The sequence below is a fragment of the Manis javanica genome, chromosome 13 (genome assembly GCF_040802235.1).
Source record: "Manis javanica isolate MJ-LG chromosome 13, MJ_LKY, whole genome shotgun sequence".
Lineage (NCBI taxonomy): Eukaryota > Metazoa > Chordata > Mammalia > Pholidota > Manidae > Manis > Manis javanica.
This window is the reverse complement of record NC_133168.1, coordinates 93375092-93396256: the sequence shown is the minus strand read 5'-3', so window position 1 is coordinate 93396256 and position 21165 is coordinate 93375092. Positions and strand designations below refer to the sequence as shown.

Sequence of the window (21165 nt, the reverse complement as noted above, 5' to 3'; positions counted from 1 at the left end):
TCGGCTCCCAACCTATTCTCCTGGCCTGAATGCCGCTTCTGTGACCCCAGGAGGCTCTAGTCCCGTGGCCTTCCGAACTGAGCCTCGGTTTCCTTGTCTGTAAAACGGAGTGAATAACGGAGACTTGCTTACAGGGGAGGATGCCCCCACCCCGCCGTCCCCCGCCCAGAATTCACAGCTGTAGGCATAGAGCAGGTGCTCAGTGCGCCCTTGAGGAATAAATGGCAGGTAGTTCCCAGAGTCTGACTCAGTTGAGTTCAAGCGGCCACACCCTCCAGGATTAACTGCCCGAATCCTCCGGGCGGGGAAATAGTCGGGGGAGGGAGCTGAGCAGCTGGAGTCGGGGCGCGCACGCGTTTCGAGCCTGGGGGCGCGCACGCCGAGAGACACGGGAGGCGGCGGGACAGGGGCGGGACGGGGGCGGGACGGGGGGCGGGGCCTCGCGGGGTCTGGGCGGCGGCGGCGTCTGCGGCTCCAGTCCCGACAGGAGCCGGTCGGAGGCCCCCCCGGGCGCGCCATGGAGCAGCCCAGGAAGGCGGTGGTGGTGACGGGTAGGTACGCGGGGGGCGCGCTGGTGGCGGCCGCGGGGGCAGTGGCCCCGGGCAGGGGCGGGCGCGGTGGCCGGAGGCGACGGGGCCGGGAGGGGCGCAGTGGCTAGGGTAGGGCAGGTGCTGGAAGTCATCAGTTTTTCAAGATGTCATGGCCCGCCGGAGCTCAGCTCGGTCGGTGCCACGTAGACAGTGAAGGGGGTGCCCCCGTTGTGCCAGTGTCAGGAGTGGCGACAGGCAGGGACGTGGGGCTCCGGGAAAGTGCTCCGCGCGGAGCAGGCCCCTCTGGCGTCCTTCCCTCCCCGCGTGGGGACAGTGACCTCCGAGCAGCTGCCTTTCTGTTTGTCCGGCCGGCAAGCTGGACTGGACTCTTTTTCGCTGCCCCTCCCGGGGTAAGGTCTGTCTCCACCCCCGGCCCCAGGGGACAAAGGCCGATTTGCGGGCAGGAAGTGCCCCGGTGACAAATGAATCTCCTGCCAGCCACTGCTCCCCGAGCCCTGCTCTAATGGGGGTCTGCTGCTCCCAGGCAGGGGCAGGTGGAGATTGGGGGACCTCGGGTGCCTGGCCACTTTCTTTTTGTCCCAGGGTTTGTCTTGGCTAAAATCTTCTCTGCCCCAGCTGTTTGTAGGAGAGCCTGAGTCCCTGCTGTCACCAGCTCCCTGAAACTAACTGTTCCTCCTGGAGGCGACTCCGCCTCGGGGCACGTGGGCGTCAACTTCCGCCGAGCCTCTGGTTGGGGCATCACTTCTGTCTGGAGGGGTCAGAGTGGGAAATCAAACTAAGGTTGATGCATTTGTGCTGTGGCCCCCAGGAGGGTGGGGCTGTCCCAGGAAGTCCCAGGAAGAAGGAAAAAGCCACTCACCTAACAGGTGTGTATAATTGGGGGCAGGTGACTGCCTCCCTGCAGCCCTCCTAGATCTGATTATGTATTACACTAGTGCTGACTCTGCACACAGCCGCTGGACTGGGCACTTTCCTTGCACCAGTTCCATTTTGCAGAAGAGGAAACAGGCTTGCAGAGGGTGCCCCCTGTTTATAAGTGGCTCAGTTGGGACTCATACTCAGTCTATGAAGCAGGAAGGAGGTAGTGGAGAGGTCCTGACCCTAGAGGGGGCCTTCTGCTATTCTGGGGCACACCATTCCTGGGCCTGGACACCACTTGGCACCTGGCCCAACTGGTGTGACCCACGCTTCCAGGGCAGACTCCCTTGGAGATGTTTATTTTTCAGGCAGTGTGATAGGGTGACAGTTAAGGAAAGCCATGGACTTTCTCGGGTCTGGGTTCAAATCGCAGATCTTCTGTCTTCTCACTGGGTGACCTTGGGCAGCTGTCTTCCTCTCTATGCCTCAGTCCCGGCTCCCATAAAACGGGCCCAGGAAACACCCTTGCCTGAAAGGGGATGCAGTGAGGCTGAATGCCACAGTGCATGTAAGGCACTTAGCATCCTCAGGAGACTGTGTTGTGTGTAAATGGGGCCTGGAGTTTGAGGTGGTGGCTGAAGGGTGGCAGGATGGTATCTGGACAGCCTGGCCTAGGAGACACCCACAGGAATCCCTGAAGGGCCGTGCTTCCCTCAGTAGTGATTACTGGAGTGCAGAGCCCCCAGGCAAAGACCTTGATAAAATGATTATAGGTTGGGCCAGGGATAGTGGGGGATGTCAGAAGGGGGGCCAGCTGTTCCCGGAGTAAAAGGAGGTTGCTGGCCCCATGCTGGGCATGAGGGTCAGGTGACCGTGAAGACAAGACCCACAGCTTCAGTTAAGAGTAGACGTGTGTGTGTTGGGGGGTGGGGGCTCTGAAGAACCACTGGGTGTGCCCCAGAACTTGGAACCGGGACCCTGACTTTGCCCCAGTGGCAGCTACCTCCCTGCTCTGTTCTGGCTGGAAGTGGCCACCTGGCCCTGAGCAGGCCAGAAAAGACCACCGACTGGTGATATGCTGCTTTTACTTTTTTGTTGCTTTCAGGTTTTGGCCCTTTTGGGGAACACACTGTGAACGCCAGCTGGATTGCAGTCCAGGTAACTCAGATCCAGAGGGTAGGAATCAGGCTTGGGGCTGGGCACCCCCTGGAAATACTTTGACACCAAAGAAAGGAAGGAATCTGTGAAGAGACTATCTCCCTGCGAAGCTTCCTGTGACACATTTAAGTCTGATATATGCATCTTCCCACATGGTAACTGTTCAAGTTCCTATTTTTTGATGGCTTGCTCTGCGCCAGGTGCTCTGGATTCCCCCAACAACCCTTGCATTGTTAGGTGCAGTTATTCTTGCACCCATTTAGCAGATGCAGAAACTAAGGCCGGCAGAAAGTTATATGAGGTCACACAGGCAGGCAACTGGAGTGACATTGCCTCAGAAGTGCTCCACACCCCAACCAGGTTTGGTGGGGGAACCAGACAGGGATACTGGGGGGATGTAGTAACCTGTAGGGAGCCTACAGTGACCCTCACTGTTTTCTCCCAGCAGATGGTGGAGGAGGAGGCTGCAAATTGAGGAGGGGGTGTCCTTCCCACTGTCCTGAGCGGGGTGTCGTTGCGAACCTCCCAGTTTCTTTGTCAGATGGGGCATTTGGAGGGACAGACTGGGGAACAATGGGCAGAGAGAAAGAGAGAAACGTTTTAGCCTTATATAAATCAGATCTGCAGAGAGCGGGGCCAAACTTGTGTTAATCTTAGCTCATTAGCTGCTTGATTTAAGGCATCCCCTGCTTTCCACTCCAGAGCCCTGAAGTTGGGGAAAAATCCAAGTCAAAACCTCAGTGTTTCACCCCTAATTAGGGCCACCCCACCTTTTTTGTCGCCCCTACTCCAGACCTCAAAATTTTGTCCACTTTCCTTAAAAATAATTTTTTCCCACCCTACTTTGTGAGGGGGACAGAGGGACAGGGGTCCCCGGGACCCTGCAGCTGGGAGCATGTCCGAGGGCCTGCCCATCTCACCCGCTTCCTGGAGCCCCAAACAAAAAGGAAACAGCGTGTTTCTGAAGACGTGTGTGTCTGGCTTTGTGCGAGTTTCAGACAGGAGTCTTCACGGGGTTGAGTGGACACAAAGCAGTGTGTCTGAATTCCTGGGCCCCAGACACTATGATCTGCATCTAAATAGGAGAAAAATCAATTAAACAATCTTTGGAAATCCCTGTGAGCTTTGGGGCGCGGATGGTGGAGGATGGCCACTTTTCATCCTGCTGCCCGAGGGGAGCTACCTCCGTTTTAGTAGCCCATCTCTCCAGACCTCGCCTCTGGAAGACTTCCAATTTTCTTCCTCTAATTTATGAAATAAGAAGAGAGGATTCTCCGCCCTTCCCTGGCTAAAAAGACACCAACCTTCCCAGAACTGATTGTTAGACTTTGAAAAAACTGGAGTCTCGTAGATATCCTGAGAGCCTGGGCGTCTGTGTAACTCCAGGAAGTTTTACGCACGTGCACCTGTGCATCACCCACGCCCCGATCAAGATCTTGAAAATCCCAGCCCCTTCCTGGTGCAGAAGCCCTCCGTGTCCCTTCCCTGTGACTGTCCCCCAAGGTGCAAACCGCTCTGCCGATTCTTTGCGCTGTTGTAGGTGAGTCTGATCTGTTCTAGACCTTAGCGGCAGTGGAGGTGCCCCTGGGCCCGGGGTCTTCATCCGCACAGCACAGCATCTGTGGAATCTGCCTGTGCAGCTGCTCTGAACTGCTGTAGGTGCTTTCACATGGCCCTGGAGAAAACACATTTGCGGAGAAGAGTGTAGCCATTGGATGGGTCGAATGCATCCCTCAAGAAAATATGCCTGGAAGTGTTGTTGGTGTGACCCGGACACAGTGGCAGGCATTGCTGATGTCCAGCACCTCCAGCTGAAGATGGGTGTTTGGTTATGTGGAGGGAGAAGCAGTAACTTCCTGTCCCAAGTGATTTTTTGGAAGCCCAGTTGGCGTCTAGAGGGAACCCCTGCCTCTCTCACTAACCAGCTAACTTAGATTTCTTTTTCTTCTCTCCTGTCCCTTTCTCTCCATTTTTCTGCCTGTCTCTGTTTGTGTGTCTCTCCACTGCCTTCCTCTCTCTCTCCTCTGTCTCTGTCTCTTTCAGTTTTTTGTGCCTCTCCGTTGGACTCTGTCTCTCTTTATCTCTCTCAGGCTGTGTTTCCCCCCTTCTCTCCATCTCTCTCTCCTCCGACCTTCCTTCTTCACGCCCTGGGTGGACTTGTGGTCCAGTGAACAGCAGCCTGTCTACCACCAGCCACATTCTGGAGGTGGCAGTTCTGGGGCCAGGCAACCCCCTCATCTCTCCCTGGGTGCCCTGCCCCTAAGCATCTCTCATGAGACGGACTCCATTTTCTGTGTGTCCTGCTTCCCTCAGGTCTCAGGTGGTGGACGTGGGACGCTGCAGTGGGTCTCTCTCTTCCGAGGACACGCAGGTGGGCGTTGAGGGCCGGGACTCCCCTCGGCTGGGGGCCGTCGGGAGCATTCCCTGCCCGAGCGGAGCGAGGAGAGGCTGGATCCCAGGTCCTGGTGACATCACGGGGCCATTGCTGGCACAGTGAGTCTAGACGGACCTGCTAAGGATATTAACCAGGGAACAAAGGGGATCTTTGTTGTGGGGTCAAGGGAATCGGTCAGACGCAGCCGCGCAGCAGGGTCCGGTCAGGTAGGTGGGGTGTAGACAGTGTGCTGTCTGGGGTGCTTGAGCCCCGTTCCTTTCATGGTGTGTGCTTGGCAGCCGTGCTTATTGCCAAGTGTCATGGACTTGGGGTGTGCTGCCACCCCCTCACCCCCCAGGAGAAACAAATGGCCCTGCTGGAATAGAAAATGTTCAGAGGCAAAGTATTTACCTAGATTGCGGCCCCCTCGGCTGATGGCTTCAGATGACCTTCTATAGCTACTGTTACCTCTTCTGCTGCTCTTTTTAAAATTGGGGAATAATTCGCCTAAAGCAACGTGCAGATCTTTAGTGCCCCCCTCACTTCGGTGAAGGGTTTTTATGTCCATGTCACCAATACTTCGGACGTTTCCGTACTCGGCCCCTCCTGCTCCCTCCGGCCCCGCCTCCCTTCCCCAGCTCTCTCCGCGCTGCCCCCGGGGGGCAGCTGCTGTCCTGAGCTTGGTCGCCACAGATGGCTTTTGCCGGGTCTCAGCTGCAGGTGAGGGGCAGGCGCCGTCTCTGTGTGTCCCTGTGTGTCGGCTTCTCTTAGCCTGCGCTGCTGGTGGGGGCGGGGCAGCTGGCTCTTTCCCCGACTTATGTCCCCCTGCCCTTGCTGTTGGCACTGGGGGGCTTCAGAGTTTGCTCCCTAAAACAAAGCAGCAGATACAATCCCCTCAGGGTCTTTGGTGAATTATGTGGGTGCCTTGTGAGGATGCTATGGGGGTGTGTGTGTGTGTGTATCTCTGATGGTGGTTTTCTTAGTTTCGATGCCCCCCCGCCCCCGCCCACCAGATGCCAAGGGGATAGATAGGTGGGGACCCAGAGGACATGGGGCACAAAGTGTAGGACAGGAAGGTGACTTACTCTGTGGCCCCCTGATAGTGCCAGCTCCTTTCCCGCCACTGAGAACTGATGTGTGCATGTGGTCACCCCATGGAGGCTCGGGAGACATCACCCAGTGGCGACGACCCTTGAGTTCCTCTGGGCAGGCGAAGCTGCTCAGCATGCAGCACCCATTTTGTCAGGTGGAGAGAGGGTCCTTAGGGAGGGTCTGCTGCTCTGAGCTGGGCATGCAGGCTCAGCCAGCACGTGTTGTAGTGGCTTCCAAGAGTTCCTGTGCCCCAGAGAGGCCTTAATCAAGTTAGCATCCTGAGTCACCCGCCCCGTGGATGTGCTTCCGCCAAGCCGACTTGCCTGGGCTGGTGGGTGGCCCGGGCCAGGGACAGCAGGCTCAGCGTGGGGGAAATCCTCCAACCGAAACTGGGAACAAATAAAGGTGATCCTTTTATGTTCTCATTCAGATTCCTTTAATTCCTGGCCTTTCAACATATTTTCTGTTGCCAGAAAGGTCTGCCAGGGCCGCAGGGGGTAAAAAACAGGATGGGGAGGCAGGAAAATTTCAAGCGGCAGGGATGGAGGATGAGAAAAAGTGAGGTCGTGGTTGATAGGAAATAAAGACAGAGATTACTTTGCTGGAGATTTGTCCTCCCAGCTCTGTGGGCAGAGGAATCAACCATCTTGCTCCCGATTCAGTTTTTCTTTTTTAATTTGACAAATTATAGGATAGTGCGAAGAAGTCCTATCACACCCTGATTCCCCAGATGTTAAGATGATGTCACAGTTGCTCTTTCCATATAGACAGGTAGTTAGATAAATGTAATCAAAAGTTATTTCCTTCACTTCTAAGTCATTTTTTTTTATTGGGGTAAAATGTATATAATGTAGAAGTCATCACCTTAACCATTTTTAGGTATATAGTTCAGTGGCATAAAGCACATTCACACTGTCGCGCACCCGTCACCGTCCACCTCTGGAACTTTCTCATCTTCCCAAAAGGAAACTCTGTCCCTGTTGAACACTGACGTCCCCTCCCCTCCCTGAGCCCCCAGCCCCCACCGTCCACTTCCTGGCTTTGTGAATCTGACTCCCCTAGTGACCTCATTTAAGTGGAGTCATGTCATATTTGACCTTTTGTGTCTGGTTTATTCCACTGAACCTAATATCCTCAAGGTTCATCCACATTGTAGCGTATGTCAGAATTCCCTCCTTTTTAGGGCTGAATACTGTTCCATTGTATGGACGGACCACGTGTCAGTGATCCATTCATCTGTCATTGAACACTTGGGTTGCTTCTATACTTTTGCTATTGTGACTAGTGTTGCTGTGAGCATGGGCATATAAATATCTCTTCAGGAGCCTGCTTTCCATTCTTATGAATCTATGCCCAGGAATGGAATTACGGGATTTTAGGATGATTCTGTTGTTCAGATTTTTTGAGGAACTGCCATGTTCAGTATCCTTTACGTTCAGTTGCAGACACCATACCTCTCTACCCCTAAATAATTCATTGTATATTTCCTAAAACACAGCCTCAGCACAATGATCCAAATCAGACTCATTTAACACTGATAACATCCCTTACTGAGAATTTGCCAATTGTCCTATTGAGATTCTTCACAGAAAAAGGAAAATTCTGGATCATGCATTGTGTCCTTGGTGTATCAGGAGGCACTGGATATTGATGTGTCTCCTTGCTGGTACCCACTGAAGTTGATCACTTGTTAAAAGTGAAGTCAGATGGATTTCTCTCCTATAAATTTACTACCTTGCCCTTTGTAATGAAGATACTGTCTTTTAGAGAGATACTTTGTGATCATATAATACTTCCTGAGACTTCCACCTACTCCTTTAGCATCCCCTGGTAAGTCTGTCCTGCATCAGTTACTATTTTAACATGACGGTCACTGAATGGTGGCTTTCTTGTTGTCCTTGAATGGACAAGGACATGGTCTACTACTCTAAGGAACTAATTTGTATCTGTGTAGACTCACGGATATTTACTATCCTCACTAGGTGATAATCTCTTCCTCTCATTTTTTATTTTGATGCTTGTCCACACTTGGGTGTGTGGCAGCCCCTCCAGGCTGGCTCCTGTGTCCTATTCCGTGTCCCTGTCATTTTTTGAGCAATTCTTTTTTTGGTTCCAAGCTCATTTTTTTTTGCAAATAAATGTTTTCAGCATAATTTTAGATTTACAGAAAAATTGCAGAGATGATATACAGTCCCCTCACTTGATTTTCCCTTGAGTGAACATCTTACATAACTACAGCATTTCTCAAAATGAAGAAATCAACCTTGGTCCATTACTATAATTAAACTCTGGACTTCGTTTAGGTTTCATGAATTTTTCCCATTAATGTTCTTTTTCTTTTCCAGGAGCCCTCATTGAAGTTAGCAGGCCATCCTTTTTTTTTCTCTTCCGATTTCTACCTGAGTATTGGTTATCAGATGCTTCAAGTACTTTTTTAAAAAAATTGAGTTAGGATTTTATTGAAATACCACATACCATAAAATTAACTATTTTAAAGTGTTTGATTCATTAGCATTTATTACATTCACAGTTATACAACCCATCACCTCTGTCTAGTTCCAGAATATTCCCATCACCCCAAAAAGGAGACCCCTTACCTATGAACAGTACTTCCCACCCCTGGCCACTGGCAACTATTGATCCACTTTCTGTCTCTGTGGATTTATCCATTCTGGACATTTTATATAAATGGATCATACCACATGTGGGCTCTTGTGTCTGGCTTCTTTCTCTTTGTGTGATAATTGTGAGATTCATCCACAGAGTAACATGTATTAGTGCTTATTCCTTTTTTATGGCCGACTAATATTCCATTGTATGAATGAATCACGTTTTGATGATTTGTTATTAGTTGATGGGCATTTAGATTATTTCCACCTTCTGGTTATTACAAACAGTGCTGCTATGGACATTCATGTACAGGCTTTTGCATAGATGTAGGTTTTCATTTCTACTAGGTGTACATATACCTGGGAGGGGACTTGCTGGGTCATATGGCAACTCCAGGTTCACCTATGTAGTTTCCCTGCTCCAACCTTAAAATCAGGAGTTTCTCAAAAAGCTTCATTTTTTTTCCACAATATGATAGCATGTTATTCAGCCACTAAAAAGAATAAAGTGAAATCAATATCTGTTGATCTGGAGTGAATGCCCATGATACTCTTTTTTTTTGTACATCCATAATAGGATTTTTTAGTAAGTTATCATTGCTATACAACCTAATGAAGGTTTCACATGACAAACATTGTGGTTACTACATTCACCCATATTATCAAATCTCCCCAACATACCCCATCATAGTCACTGTTCATCAGTGTAGTAAGATGCTATAGAATCACTACTTGTCTTCTCTGTGCTATACTGCCTTACCTGTGACCCTCCCACATTATGTGTGCTAATTGTAATGCCCCTTAATCCCCTTCTCCCTCCATCCCCACTCACCCTCCCCACCCCCTTCCCTTTGGTAACCACTAGTCCTTTCTTGGACTCTGAGTCTGCTGCTGTTTTGTGCCTTCAGTTTTGCTTTGTTGTTATACTCCACAAATGAGGGAAATCATTTGATACTTGTCTTTCTCCACCTGGCTTATTTCACTGAGCATAATACCCTCTAGCTCCATCCATGTTGTTGCAAATGGTAGGATTTGTTTTCTTCTTATGGCTGAATAATATTCCATTGTGTACATGCACCACATCTTCTTTATCCATTCATCTACTGATGGACACTTAGGTTGCTTCCATATCTTGGCTATTGTAAATAGTGCTGTGATACATATAGGGGGGGCATGTGTCTTTTTGAATCAGGAATCTTGTTTTCTTTGGGTAAATTCCTAGGAGTGGAATTACTGGGTCAATTGGTATTTCTATTTTTAATTTTTTGAGGAACTTCCATATTGCTTTTCACAATGGTTAAACTAGCTTACATTCCCACCAGCAGTGTAGGAGGGGTCCTCACCAGCATTTGTTATTTCTTGTCTTTTGGATGTTGGCCATCCTAACTGGTGTGAGGTGATATCTCATTGTGGTTTTAATTTGTATTTCCCTGATAATTAGTGATATGGAGCATCTTTTCATGTGCCGGCTGGCTATATGAATTTCTTCTTTGGAGAAGTGTCCATTCAGATCCTCTGCCCATTTTTTAATCGGATTATTTGCTTTTTGGGTGTTGAGGCATGTGAGTCTTTATATATTTTGGATGTCAACCCTTTATCAGATCTGTTGTTTATGAATATATTCTCCCATACTGTAGGATGCCTTTTTGTTATATTGATGGTGTCCTTTGCTGTACAGAAGCTTTTTAGTTTGATGTAGTCCCACTTGTTCATTTTTGCTTTTGTTTCCCTTGCCCGAGGAGATGCGTTCAGGAAAAAGTTGCTTGTTTATATTCAAGAGATTTTTGCCTATGTTTTCTTCTAAGAGTCTTACGGTTACATGACTTACATTCATGTCTTTGATCCATTTTGAGTTTGCTTTTGTATATGGAGTTAGACAATAATCCAGTTTCCTTCTCCTACATGTAGCTGTCCAGTTTTGCCAACACCAGTTGTTGAAGAGGCTGTCATTTCCCCACTATAAATCCATGGCTCCTTTATTGTGTATTAATTGGCCATATATGCTTGGGTTTATATCCAGGCTCTCTGTTCTGTTCAGTTGGTCTGTGGGTCTGTTCTTGTGCCAGTACCAAATTGTTTTGATTACTGTGGCTTCATAGTAGAACTTGAAGTCAGGGAGCATAATCTCCTCTGCTTTATTGTTCCTCCTCAGGATTGCTTTGGCTATTGGGATCTTTTGTTGTTCCATATGAATTTTAGAACTATTTGTTCTAGTTCATTGAAGAATGCTGTAGGTATTTTGATAGAGATTGCATTGAATCTGTAGACTGCTTTAGGCAGAATGGCCATTTTTTACAATACTAATTCTTCCTATCCACAAGCACAGGATGTATTTCCATTTGTTGGTGTGTTTTTAAATTTCTTTCATGAGTGTCTTGAGAGAAATTTCACCTCCTTGGTTAGGTTTATTCCTCGGTATTTTATTATTTTTGATGCAATTGTAAATGGAATTGTTTTCCTGAAATCTCTTTCTGCAAGTTCATCATTATTATGTAGGAATACAACAGATTACTGTGTATTAATTTTATATCCTGAAACTTTGCTGAATTCAGTTATTCTAGTAGTTTGGGGGTGGATTCTTTAGGGTTTTTTAATGTACAATATCATGTCATCTGCAAACAGTGACAGTTTAACTTCTTCCTTACCAATCTAGATGCCTTGTATTTCTTTCTGTTGTCTGATTGAAAACTTCGTTCTTTTAGTTGAAAATAATATTTCAAAACTGGGAGCTGGGTATGCCTACCTCTTCTGAGCTCTGTCAGTGGGAAGAACTGGAAAATAGATGTGTCCATACTCACACTCACCCTCGTACACCTGCACTCATTTCTATATGAAAACCCTGGAATTTACACATATGCCTCTAATTCTGACCCAACACCACAGGTTCACCCTGGCAGTTTGTGTTTGCAGACTATGATTCCCCCCCAGCTTTAGGAAACCCTGCCCCATGAGCCCCACCCAGTCCAGTCACTTCTTTGCTTCACCCTACCATGCACAGAAAGGAATTTCACAATTCTAACTCATGCTTCTCCAAAAGAAACGCCTACTCACTAGAATTTAGTACAGTTGATGCTTGAACAATGCAGGTTTGAACTGCACAGGTCTACTTATTCACAGTTTTTTCAATCGTTATATTGGAAAAATATTTGGAGATTTGCAACACATTGAAAAATATTTTATTTTCTCTAACTTCATTGTAAGAATCTAGTATATAAAACATAGACCATACAAGATATGTGTTCATCGACTGTTTATGTTAACAGTAAGGCAGTCAACGTTAGCTATTAGTGGTTTAAGTTTTGGGGGAGTCAACACTTATTTGAGGATTTTCAACTGCAACCCCTACATTCAAGGATCAACTGTATTTGCTTACTGTTCTTTCTGTTTTTGGCTTGAGGGCAGAGTCCAAAAAAAATTGCGTGGGTTAATTTTAAAAAGGAATAACTTAAAAACATTTTGGGGGAAGTACTATAAATTATCTTTGAATATTTCACCCATGAAAAGAATACACACACACACAGACACACACACAGACACACACACACACACACTGTGTATAGGGGAAACATGTAATCATGGTGGTTATATATTTAATATAATGTATTTGAGAAAAAAACATATATAACCAACACATCAAGTCCCATAACTTAATGGATATTGTTATTTGGAATGAGGCTAAGTTTATTTAAGGGAAAAAATTAAATGGCTGAGTTTGAGGAAATGCTAAGTAAAAGCACCGTGGTTGGGGAAGCACAGCTAATGCCTCCAGCCCTGGGCTTGGGGAAAGGGGTTCCCTGTTCCTGAGCTCATGGTGCTCTGGAAAATTCACATTTCTTAAAAATGAAAAGTGTGTGCACCCCCGTTTCCCCGACACGTTCAGGGTCCTGACAAAGGGGTAGGGTAAATCCCTTACAGGAACAGAAGAAGAGCCCAGATTGGGTGCCTTCACATGTCCAGGCCCTTCCTCCTGGCCAGGCTGCTGTGAGTTTGAAATTCCTGCAAATGGTGTATGAGTGGAGGGCACTGAGGTGGGTGCTTCCTCTGTAGATTTTAGATTTCCCATTGGGAGTGGGAGAAAAGGCAGGGAGAAGAATTCCAGAATGTTCTGGAGGATTTCTTACCAGAACCTAGATGGCTCCCAGCTTCCAACAGATGATAAGTATAGTTGACAAAGAATCAAACTCTGACTCTTCAAGGGTGAGAGTCTGGGGTGTAGGGAACAGCTTGGAGCATGGGGAACAGTGTGCTTGGATTCTGGACCCAGGGGCAGGAGCCCAGTGGCAGCTCTGTCCTCCTGCTAACAGGCGCCGGAGAGCCCCTGGTGTTGGCACAAGAGCAGATGCTATTTGTGGCCAAAGGGAAGGCAGCTAATACAGACAATAGCTTCCTGCTTTCCTTTGTCTTTAAAAAATTATGATAAAATGCACATAAAACCCACCACCTGAGCCATTTCTAAGCATACAGCTCAGTGGCATTTAGTTCATTCACATGGTTGTGCAGCCATCCCCGCCATCCATCCCAGAACTTTTCCATCTTCCCAAACTGTAACTCTGTCCCCATTAAATACTAACTCCCCATCCCTTCCACCAGCCCCTGGTACCCTTCATTCTACTGTCTCTGGATGTGATGACTCAAGGAAAGTCACATAAGTGGGATCATACAGTATTTATCTTTTTGTGTTTGGTTTCTTTGACTCAGCAAAATGTCCTTGAGGTTCATCCAATTGTAGCATGCGTCAGAATGTCCTTTTTAAGGCTGAATAATATTTTGTTGTATGGATTGACATTTTGTTTATCCATTCATTGGTTCATGGCTATATGGGTTGTTACTGTCTTTTGGCTACTGTGAATAATGCTGTGTGAACATGTGTGTGCACGTACTTGTTCAAGACCCAGCTTTCAGTTTTTTGGATATATACCTAGAACTGGAGTTGCTGGATTATATGGTAATTTTATGTGTAATTTTTTGAGGAGCCACCAAACTGTTTTCCACAGTGGCTGCACCACTTTACATTCCCGCCAGCAGTGCCTGAGAGTTCCTATTTCTCCACATCCTCACTAACACTTGTGATTTTCTGCTTTTTTTAAAAAAATAGCTGTCCTGGTGGTTGTGAAGTGATACCTCATTTGTGGTTTTGATTTATATTCCCCTAATGACTAATAATGTAGAGCATTTTTCATGTGCTTATTGGACACTTGTATGTCTTCTTTGGAGAAATGTCTATTTGTGTCTTTTGCCTATTTTAAAATTGGGTTGCTTGCTTTTTTGTTATTGAGTTGCAGGCACTCTTTACATATTATAGATATTGATCCCCTGTCAGGTATTTGATTTGCAATGATTTGCTCTCAGTCCATGGGGTGTCTTTTCACTCTGTTGATTGTGTTCTTTAATGTCCCCAATTTTTTTCATTTTTATAAAGTCTAATTTCTCTATTATTTCCTTTATTTTGGTGTCATTGAGTTTGTTTTAAGAGAGAAAAGAGCTCAGTGGGTCTCCTTTGGGGGATTAAGGGAAGATTCATCTATAAACCCTAAAGTTTTTCTCCTGCCTCTAGGATGAACTGAGTTTGAGGTCAGAAAAGCAGGCCTCAATTTGGCAGTGTCATTCACTAGTAAATATGTACTGATCTTACAATGCAGCAAGGCCACTTCTTAGCATTTATGCCTCACACATGGGTGTGAGAAATGTGAGGAGGCTACTGCTGTAGCATGCATGGCTGATAACTGAGGAGAATTAGAAGCCACTTAAATATCCCATTGTAGGGGAATGTTTAAATCCATGGCAGCCAATTTCTGAAATGGAATATTATATAGCAGGGAAAGGGAAGGAGCAAGATGTATAGTAAAAATGTGCAGGCATACGTTGTTTTATTGCATTTCACAGATGCTACATTTTTTTATAGATTAAAGGTTTATGGCAACCCTGTTGAGCAAGTCTATCAGCACCATTTGTTCACAGCATTTGTCCACTTTAGTCTTTGTATCACATTTTGATAACTCTTGCCATATTTCAAACTTTGTCACTATTATATTTGTTATGGTGATTATATTATGACTCACTGAAAGCTCAGATAATGGTTAACATTTTTGAGCAATAAGGTATTTTTTAATTAAGGTATGTGTACTGTATTTTTTAGACATGCTATTGTACACTTAAAAGACTACAGTATAGTGTAAACATAACTTTTATATGGAAACCAAAAAATTCATTTGACTTGCTTTTCTTTGTGGTATTTGCTTTACTGCAGTGGTCTGGAGCCAAAGCTGCAGTATTTCCCTAGTGTGCCTATAGCTAGATACCTGAAACCAACTGCTGAGTGGAGAAAATACAGTTGCTGAAGGATAAAGTTGATGTGAAAGTAGCTGCTATGTGTTTTCTCAGATTGCTGTGTGTAAGAGATGGAAAAGGGTCAGTGTGGATGTGTGTGCAGTTAACAGCACTTACCTCTGACATGTGGAGATAGGATCTAGACTCAGGGTTAAGGGGCTTCAAACTTGATCTATCTGGCCTTTAAAAAAATACACAGTTTTAATGTACTTATCTATTAATTCTACCATCAAGGTCATTTCTGGACCTGCTTCTATTGACTGGTTTTTCTCCTTGTGATATTGATGGTAGTTTCTGCTTCTTTGCACACCTGGCAAGTTTTGATTCCACGCCAGACCTTGTGAATTTTACTTGTGGCAGGCTGGATACTTTTGTGTTTCCTCTAAATGTTTCTGAGCTTTGTTTTGGGATACAATTAAATTACTGAGAACAGTTTGATTCTTTTGAGGCTTGCTGTTGAGTTTTGTTGGGCAGGACCAGAGGGGTCTTTGTTTTGGGGCTAATTTTTCTCCACTTACTTAGGAAGTTTTTCTACTGTGGTTGGTGGGAACAGCGAGTATTGTCAACCCTGTGTGAGGTCTGAGAGTTGTTCTTTCTGCCCCTTTCAGTGACTCTATCCCTGCCCATCAGTCCTCAGACCATCTAAGAATCTTTGGATCCTTGTCCCCCTCCCTCCCTCCCTCCTCCTCCCCCCGGCTACCTCTTCTCCAGGTCTGCCCCTTGCAAACGGCAGCCTCCTACCTTTCCTAGAGCCTCTACTCAATGTCTGAAAACTGCTACTTTACGCGTCTATTTTTGTTAGTTGTTCCAGATAGGAGAGTAAATCTGATTCTTGAAGTTCTGTTTTAGCAAAAGAAGAAGTTGGTTTTGTTTTTGTTTTGAAAGGAAGGACATTCATTTTTTTAAATATATTTTCAGGTGACATGCTTTGTGCCCTTTTTAGGCACTGTGTCTTTCATGTGTATTGTTTTTTTTTTCCCTCCCTGTGACATGGGTACTTCTGTTAATGACATTTACAAATGAGAGACACAGAGGGTGAGTGGGGTGGGGGACTAACGTGGGCACCTGTCTCTGGGGGTTATGCTCCTGACTCCTGCCCTCCACTATCCATGCAATTAAGAATTACTTTTTTCTTACTTTCTTTTTTAAAGTTGAGGTGAACTTTAGATAACATAAAATCAACCATTTAAAAATGTACAATTCAGTGGCAGCTGATATAGTCACAATGTCATGCAGTCCTCACTTCTATTTAGTTCCAAAATTTGTCATCACTAAGAAAGGAGACCCCCACCCTCCCCCCCCAGCCCCTGGCACCCACTGATCTGCTTCTCTCTCTCTGGATTTGCTTGTTCTGGACGCTTCATGTAAATAGAATCACACAGCATGTGGCCTTTTGTGTCTGGCGTCTTTCACTCGGTGTGATGCTTTCAAGGTTCACCCACATTGTAGCGTGTGTCAGGGCTTCACTCATTTTCATGGCTGAGTAATATTCCACTGTGTGGACGGACCACATCTTGTTTATCCATTCATCCACTGATGGACACTTGCCCTGTCTGTACCTATTGCAAATAGTGACAAGCTACTTCTGAACACAGGAAAGGATGAAAAGGTAAGAGGGGTTCCAGTCAGCAGCTAGTCCAAACCCCCACATACTGTTGAGGGAGACAAGGCACCCCTGGGGGGTCCATACACACCCAGGGTCATGTGGGTTTGTGTGCATTCTCAGTCCAAGTTCAGTCTGCTCACTTGTTCAGCCAACACTGACAAGCACCTTCTGTCTGCACGTCCTGGGCTGTGGCAGACACCAACCTGTGGGGCTGAGTGTGTAAAGGTGGGGTGGGTGTCCAGAAGGGCTTCTTGGGAGGTGGAAACATGAAGTCTAAGGAGTAATCAAATGACCAAAAGTGAGGGGAATAGCATTCCAAGCAGAGGGGAACAGCCAGTGCAAAGGCCCTGAGGCAGGAGTGGGCCTGATGTGTGGGAGGACTGCGCTGGAAGGGAGTGAGCAAAGTAGGTATGATAGGAGAGGAAGTCGAGGAGGTTGGCAGCCTCCAAACCCCGTGGGGCCTCTTGGGCCATGGTGGGGAGTTAGGTTTCTATTCTGAGTGTGGCAGGGGCCATAGCAGGGTAGGAGCAGAGAAAAGCTGTGATGTGATTTTAGATTCTGCCCCGGGGGGCAAGAGGCTGAGGCAGTGTGGGTGGGAGACAGTGGGGCTTGGTCTCCATATCAATTTGCCAAACAGAATTCTGGGTGTATTCAACAAAACTCAAGCAAATGGTGGACTATCCGTGTTTGTGTGGCCATTCCAAATCATCACCGTGGGCACGCAGAGTGCAGAGACTGGGTGAATGCTCATGAAATCAGTATGAAACAGGGATCCCAGATCTCAAACCTTCAGCGCTGCTCAGGGGCTTGGCCAGTCGGGTAGGAATTGGGGCTGTTGCTGGCAGGCTCTGTGCCTGCTTAGTCTCTGGACCCTGGGGCCCTTTAAAGAATGTCTTCTGTGGTCCCAAGGCACAGTCCAGACAGAAAGCAAGTGTGAAAAATAAAAACATGAATGACCAAAAGAAGTGATTATGGAAGAAATGAAATATGTTACCAAGTTTTCTCTTGAGTATGTTTTAAAGGGTATAAAATTGATTTCACACAAAACCTCCCTCCCTCGCCACATGAACCACCTTCGCAGCTGCGGTCTGCAGCGCACCCAAGCACCACTGTTTGGAGAACAGGTCTGAGCTCTGCCCTTGTCTGTGTGCCCATGGGATTTCTCAGAGGGCCCTTCCTGATCCCACATGTCACCAGGCTTGGCATCTGACACTCCCCCACACCCACCCACCGCGCTCCACCTGTCCTCTAGCTAGAAGTCTCCAGGGGGTCTTGCCTTACCCACTTTGGGGAGCAATTGGAATTACCTGCCTGTGAGGAGGGACCTGCCGTTCCTGGCGTCGATACTCCCCAGAGCAGCCGCACTCCGTTAGGCCCGCGATGGGGACAGCACGGGGAGCGAGGTGACCGGATAAAGAAGTCCCGAAGCCTCTCCAAGAGATGCAAGAACTAGTCTACCGAGGATTCAGTGAGGCTTCGCAGAGGATGCAAACGATGCTTCGCCCAGGACCCACGCCCAGGACTCCACTGCATCTGCCCGCGGCAGCGTTTTCAAACCTACCAGTGTTTTCAGCCGATCCTGAGATCTGAGAATAAGGTGGAACAGCCCTACCGATGATCATTATTCGGAGCATTAATTATAGTAGGAAGACTACTCAGTTTTTTATTTTTCTGTTTCTTATTCAACTAAAGCCTTCTTCCCTTGACATTTCTGTCTGCCTCCGGGCCCTCGGGCCGGCAGGAGCATTGTTCCTCCAGCAGATCTGGTTCTGTGCCTACTGTGTGCTGTGCCCAGGCTGTCTGGGGGGAGGAGGCCTGGTGGTGAGCTCTGCAGGGAGTTAGCAGGTAGACCGCCTTGAGGATCCAAGCAGAACGTTTGTGTTGTCCGATAAAAGAATGTGCACAATCATCCCTAGTCCATTTTTGAGTATAATTCATGAGCTCATGCTGGAGGTGGCTGGAGGCTTCCTAAGGAGTTGGATGCATCTGTAAACACGCACTGAGACCCTGGTGTGTATCCTGCACCAAGTCAGTAATACTTAACAGGTATAACAGAGGGGGAAGTTTAATAACAAACACCAACAAAAACAATAGTAGTAATGGTAGCGACTGTTATGTGAACACTTGTAATGTGCCAAGCATTGTTTGGAATTCTTACTGCGAATTTGCTCATTTAATTCTTAGTGAATAAGTACTTCTCTGTCCTGAATTTATAGATGAAGAAACTGAGGCTCAGAGAAGGGAAGTAACTTGCCCAAGGTCACACAGGCAGGGTTTGAACCCGGGAGCCTAGTTCCGGAGGCTGCAGCATCATGCTGCCATCCACCCACAGAGATGCAGTGTTTGAGGAGACTGGGTGAGGGAGGGGACAGGGGAGAACTTCGGTGTGGCCCAGCTCAGGTCCCTCCCGCTCTGCACAGTGAGTGAGGAGCCTCACCTGTTTTCTGGAGATGGGTCACTTTATTCCCCGGGAGCACAGTATCCCTGCAGCCTTCACCCAGTCCCTCTCCTCTCACTTCCAGGAGCTGGAGAAGCTGGGGCTCGGTGACAGTGTGGACCTGCATGTGTATGAGATTCCAGTCGAATATAAGACGGTCCAGAGGCTCATTCCTGCCCTGTGGGAGAAGCACAGCCCACAGGTGAGTGGGGTGAGGCAGGTGGGTGCCCCACACGTGGATGATTTGTGTAACTTTGTTCCTGCTGTGATCACATGGCTATACCATGGCCTTGTCCCCAAAAGGCGCACCTTCCCAGGTTACCCATAGAGGTGAGAGGAAAGCAAATATCTGGGACATCACAGACCTGGCTCTGTCCCTCTGGAGTTCCGTATCAGTTGTGACATGTTTGGTTGACAGTCAAAACCCACCTTAAGTTAAGTTAGCTTGTGTATAAACATTATAGTGCTTCAGGCATAGCTTGATCCAGGAGCTCACCCAGTGTTATTAGCATTCTCTCTTGGCCACTCAGCTTTGCTTTGCACTTTGCTTTTGCTTTGGAAACTGTAGGTAGCTGCTGGTGACATCCTTCCAACTCAGCCCCTGAGCAGAGAGAGAGCACCTTTCCTGCTAAGCATTACTCCAAGTCCACAGCTGATTTTCATTGGCCAGCCTGGGTCACATGCTGGCCTGTGAGCCAGTCACTGTGGCTTGGAGGGGAGGAGGAAGTGCTCTGATTTGCAAGGCCTGGGTCCCATGCCCACTCTCTTTCCAAACCTCCTGGAATGAGAAAGGGGTGAGGCAATTCCCCGAAGGGAAAATTAAGATGGGAGGGAGCTGTGGCTGTTACCAGCTATGGTGGAATGGAGGCCAGGCAGGCCAGCACTGCACCCTCCTACCACAGACACACGTGACCGAGCCAAGACTGTGGGCTAAGAGGAGAGCTCCAGGGGGTTCAGGGGTGAAAGTCCCCTGGGCACTTACCTAGGCTGACATCTCCAAAAGGTGAGGTCCTGCTCATTTGTGGGGGCCCCACCCAGCTTCCCACCCTATCTTGCTTGCCCTTGCGGATGTCGTCAGGCTGGCTGGAGGACACCTCCTTCCTAAACAACCCTTCCGTTGCATCTCCAGTGGAATCTGCCCCATTTTAGAGGGAGACCTGGAGGCTTGGGGAGCTATTACTAAAAGTTTGGGGAAGCCTGCCTTATTTTAGTTTTAAAAAAAACAACCAACAAAACTAAAGCATAAACATTTAAAAAAACTCTTTCACATTCTATAGAAAAAAATTTTAAAAAAGGGTTTTGGAGTCAAGCTGCTGCTGACTAGCTGTGAGATGTCAGACAAGCCCCTGAGGTGACCCGTGCCTCAGTTTCCTCTTGTGACGGGCAGGGAAAATAGTGGAACCAGTTTTGTGGGTTTGCAGTTGGCTGAGCAAGATGAGGCAATAAGGCAGAGGTTGGTTCTCAGCTGTGTATTGTTCCCGTCTGTGGCCGGATAGTCTCTGGGTCGGGGTCATGCTGTGCTCCGCAGGGAGTTGAGCAGCATCCCTTAATACAGCTCAGCCCATTAAATGTCAGGAGCGCTGTGCCTCCCTATTGACGCCCCATAATATCTCCAGACGTTGCTAAACATCCTCTGGTGGGGGAGGGTGCAAAATCACCCCTGGTGGAGAATTCATGATCTATAGTAAGCTTTCAACAGCGGTTAACTGGGACCACGATTAGTGTCACTTGATCGCTCACACACATCTGCAGCTATGTGCGTCTATGTGCGTGCGTGCCTTTAACCTGCACACCATGTGGATGAGGTCCCTTGGGCTGGCATAAAAGATAACTGCACCTGGGTGTCTTCAAACGACAGAAATGCATTCTCCCATAGTTCTGAAGGCCAGAAGCCCAAGATCAAGGTGAGGAGCGTCCCTCCTCATCTCTTCCAGTTTCTGATGGTTCCAGGCGTCCCTTGCATTGGACTTTGGGTCCACCCGGATAATCCTTAATTTTATCTACAAAGACCCTTTTTCCAAATAAGGTTTCAGTCGTGGTTTCCAGACTCTAGGACAAGGACATATATATGCATATACTTGTGTGTGTGCATGCATGTATTCATATACACATTTTGGGGGGGGTATTGTCACCATTCAGCTCATGGTAATTTT

General features: G+C 47.5%; 1 protein-coding gene across 13 annotated transcripts in view; it reads left to right on the top strand.

Annotated features, from left to right (window-relative positions):
* Positions 1–423: 423 nt before the first annotated feature.
* The window catches only part of PGPEP1 (pyroglutamyl-peptidase I), a 29010-nt gene continuing 8268 nt past the window's right edge, over positions 424–21165 (top strand). For 3 of the 13 annotated variants that reach the window (XM_037003771.2, XM_037003775.2, XM_073220317.1), the window contains exons 1-3: positions 438–551; positions 2515–2567; positions 19098–19214. In XM_037003771.2, coding sequence (XP_036859666.1) covers positions 518–551; positions 2515–2567; positions 19098–19214 — 204 coding nt within the window. In that variant the 5' untranslated portion in view covers positions 438–517. The other 10 variants (XM_037003773.2, XM_073220314.1, XM_037003770.2 and 7 more) reach the window with 10 other exon arrangements.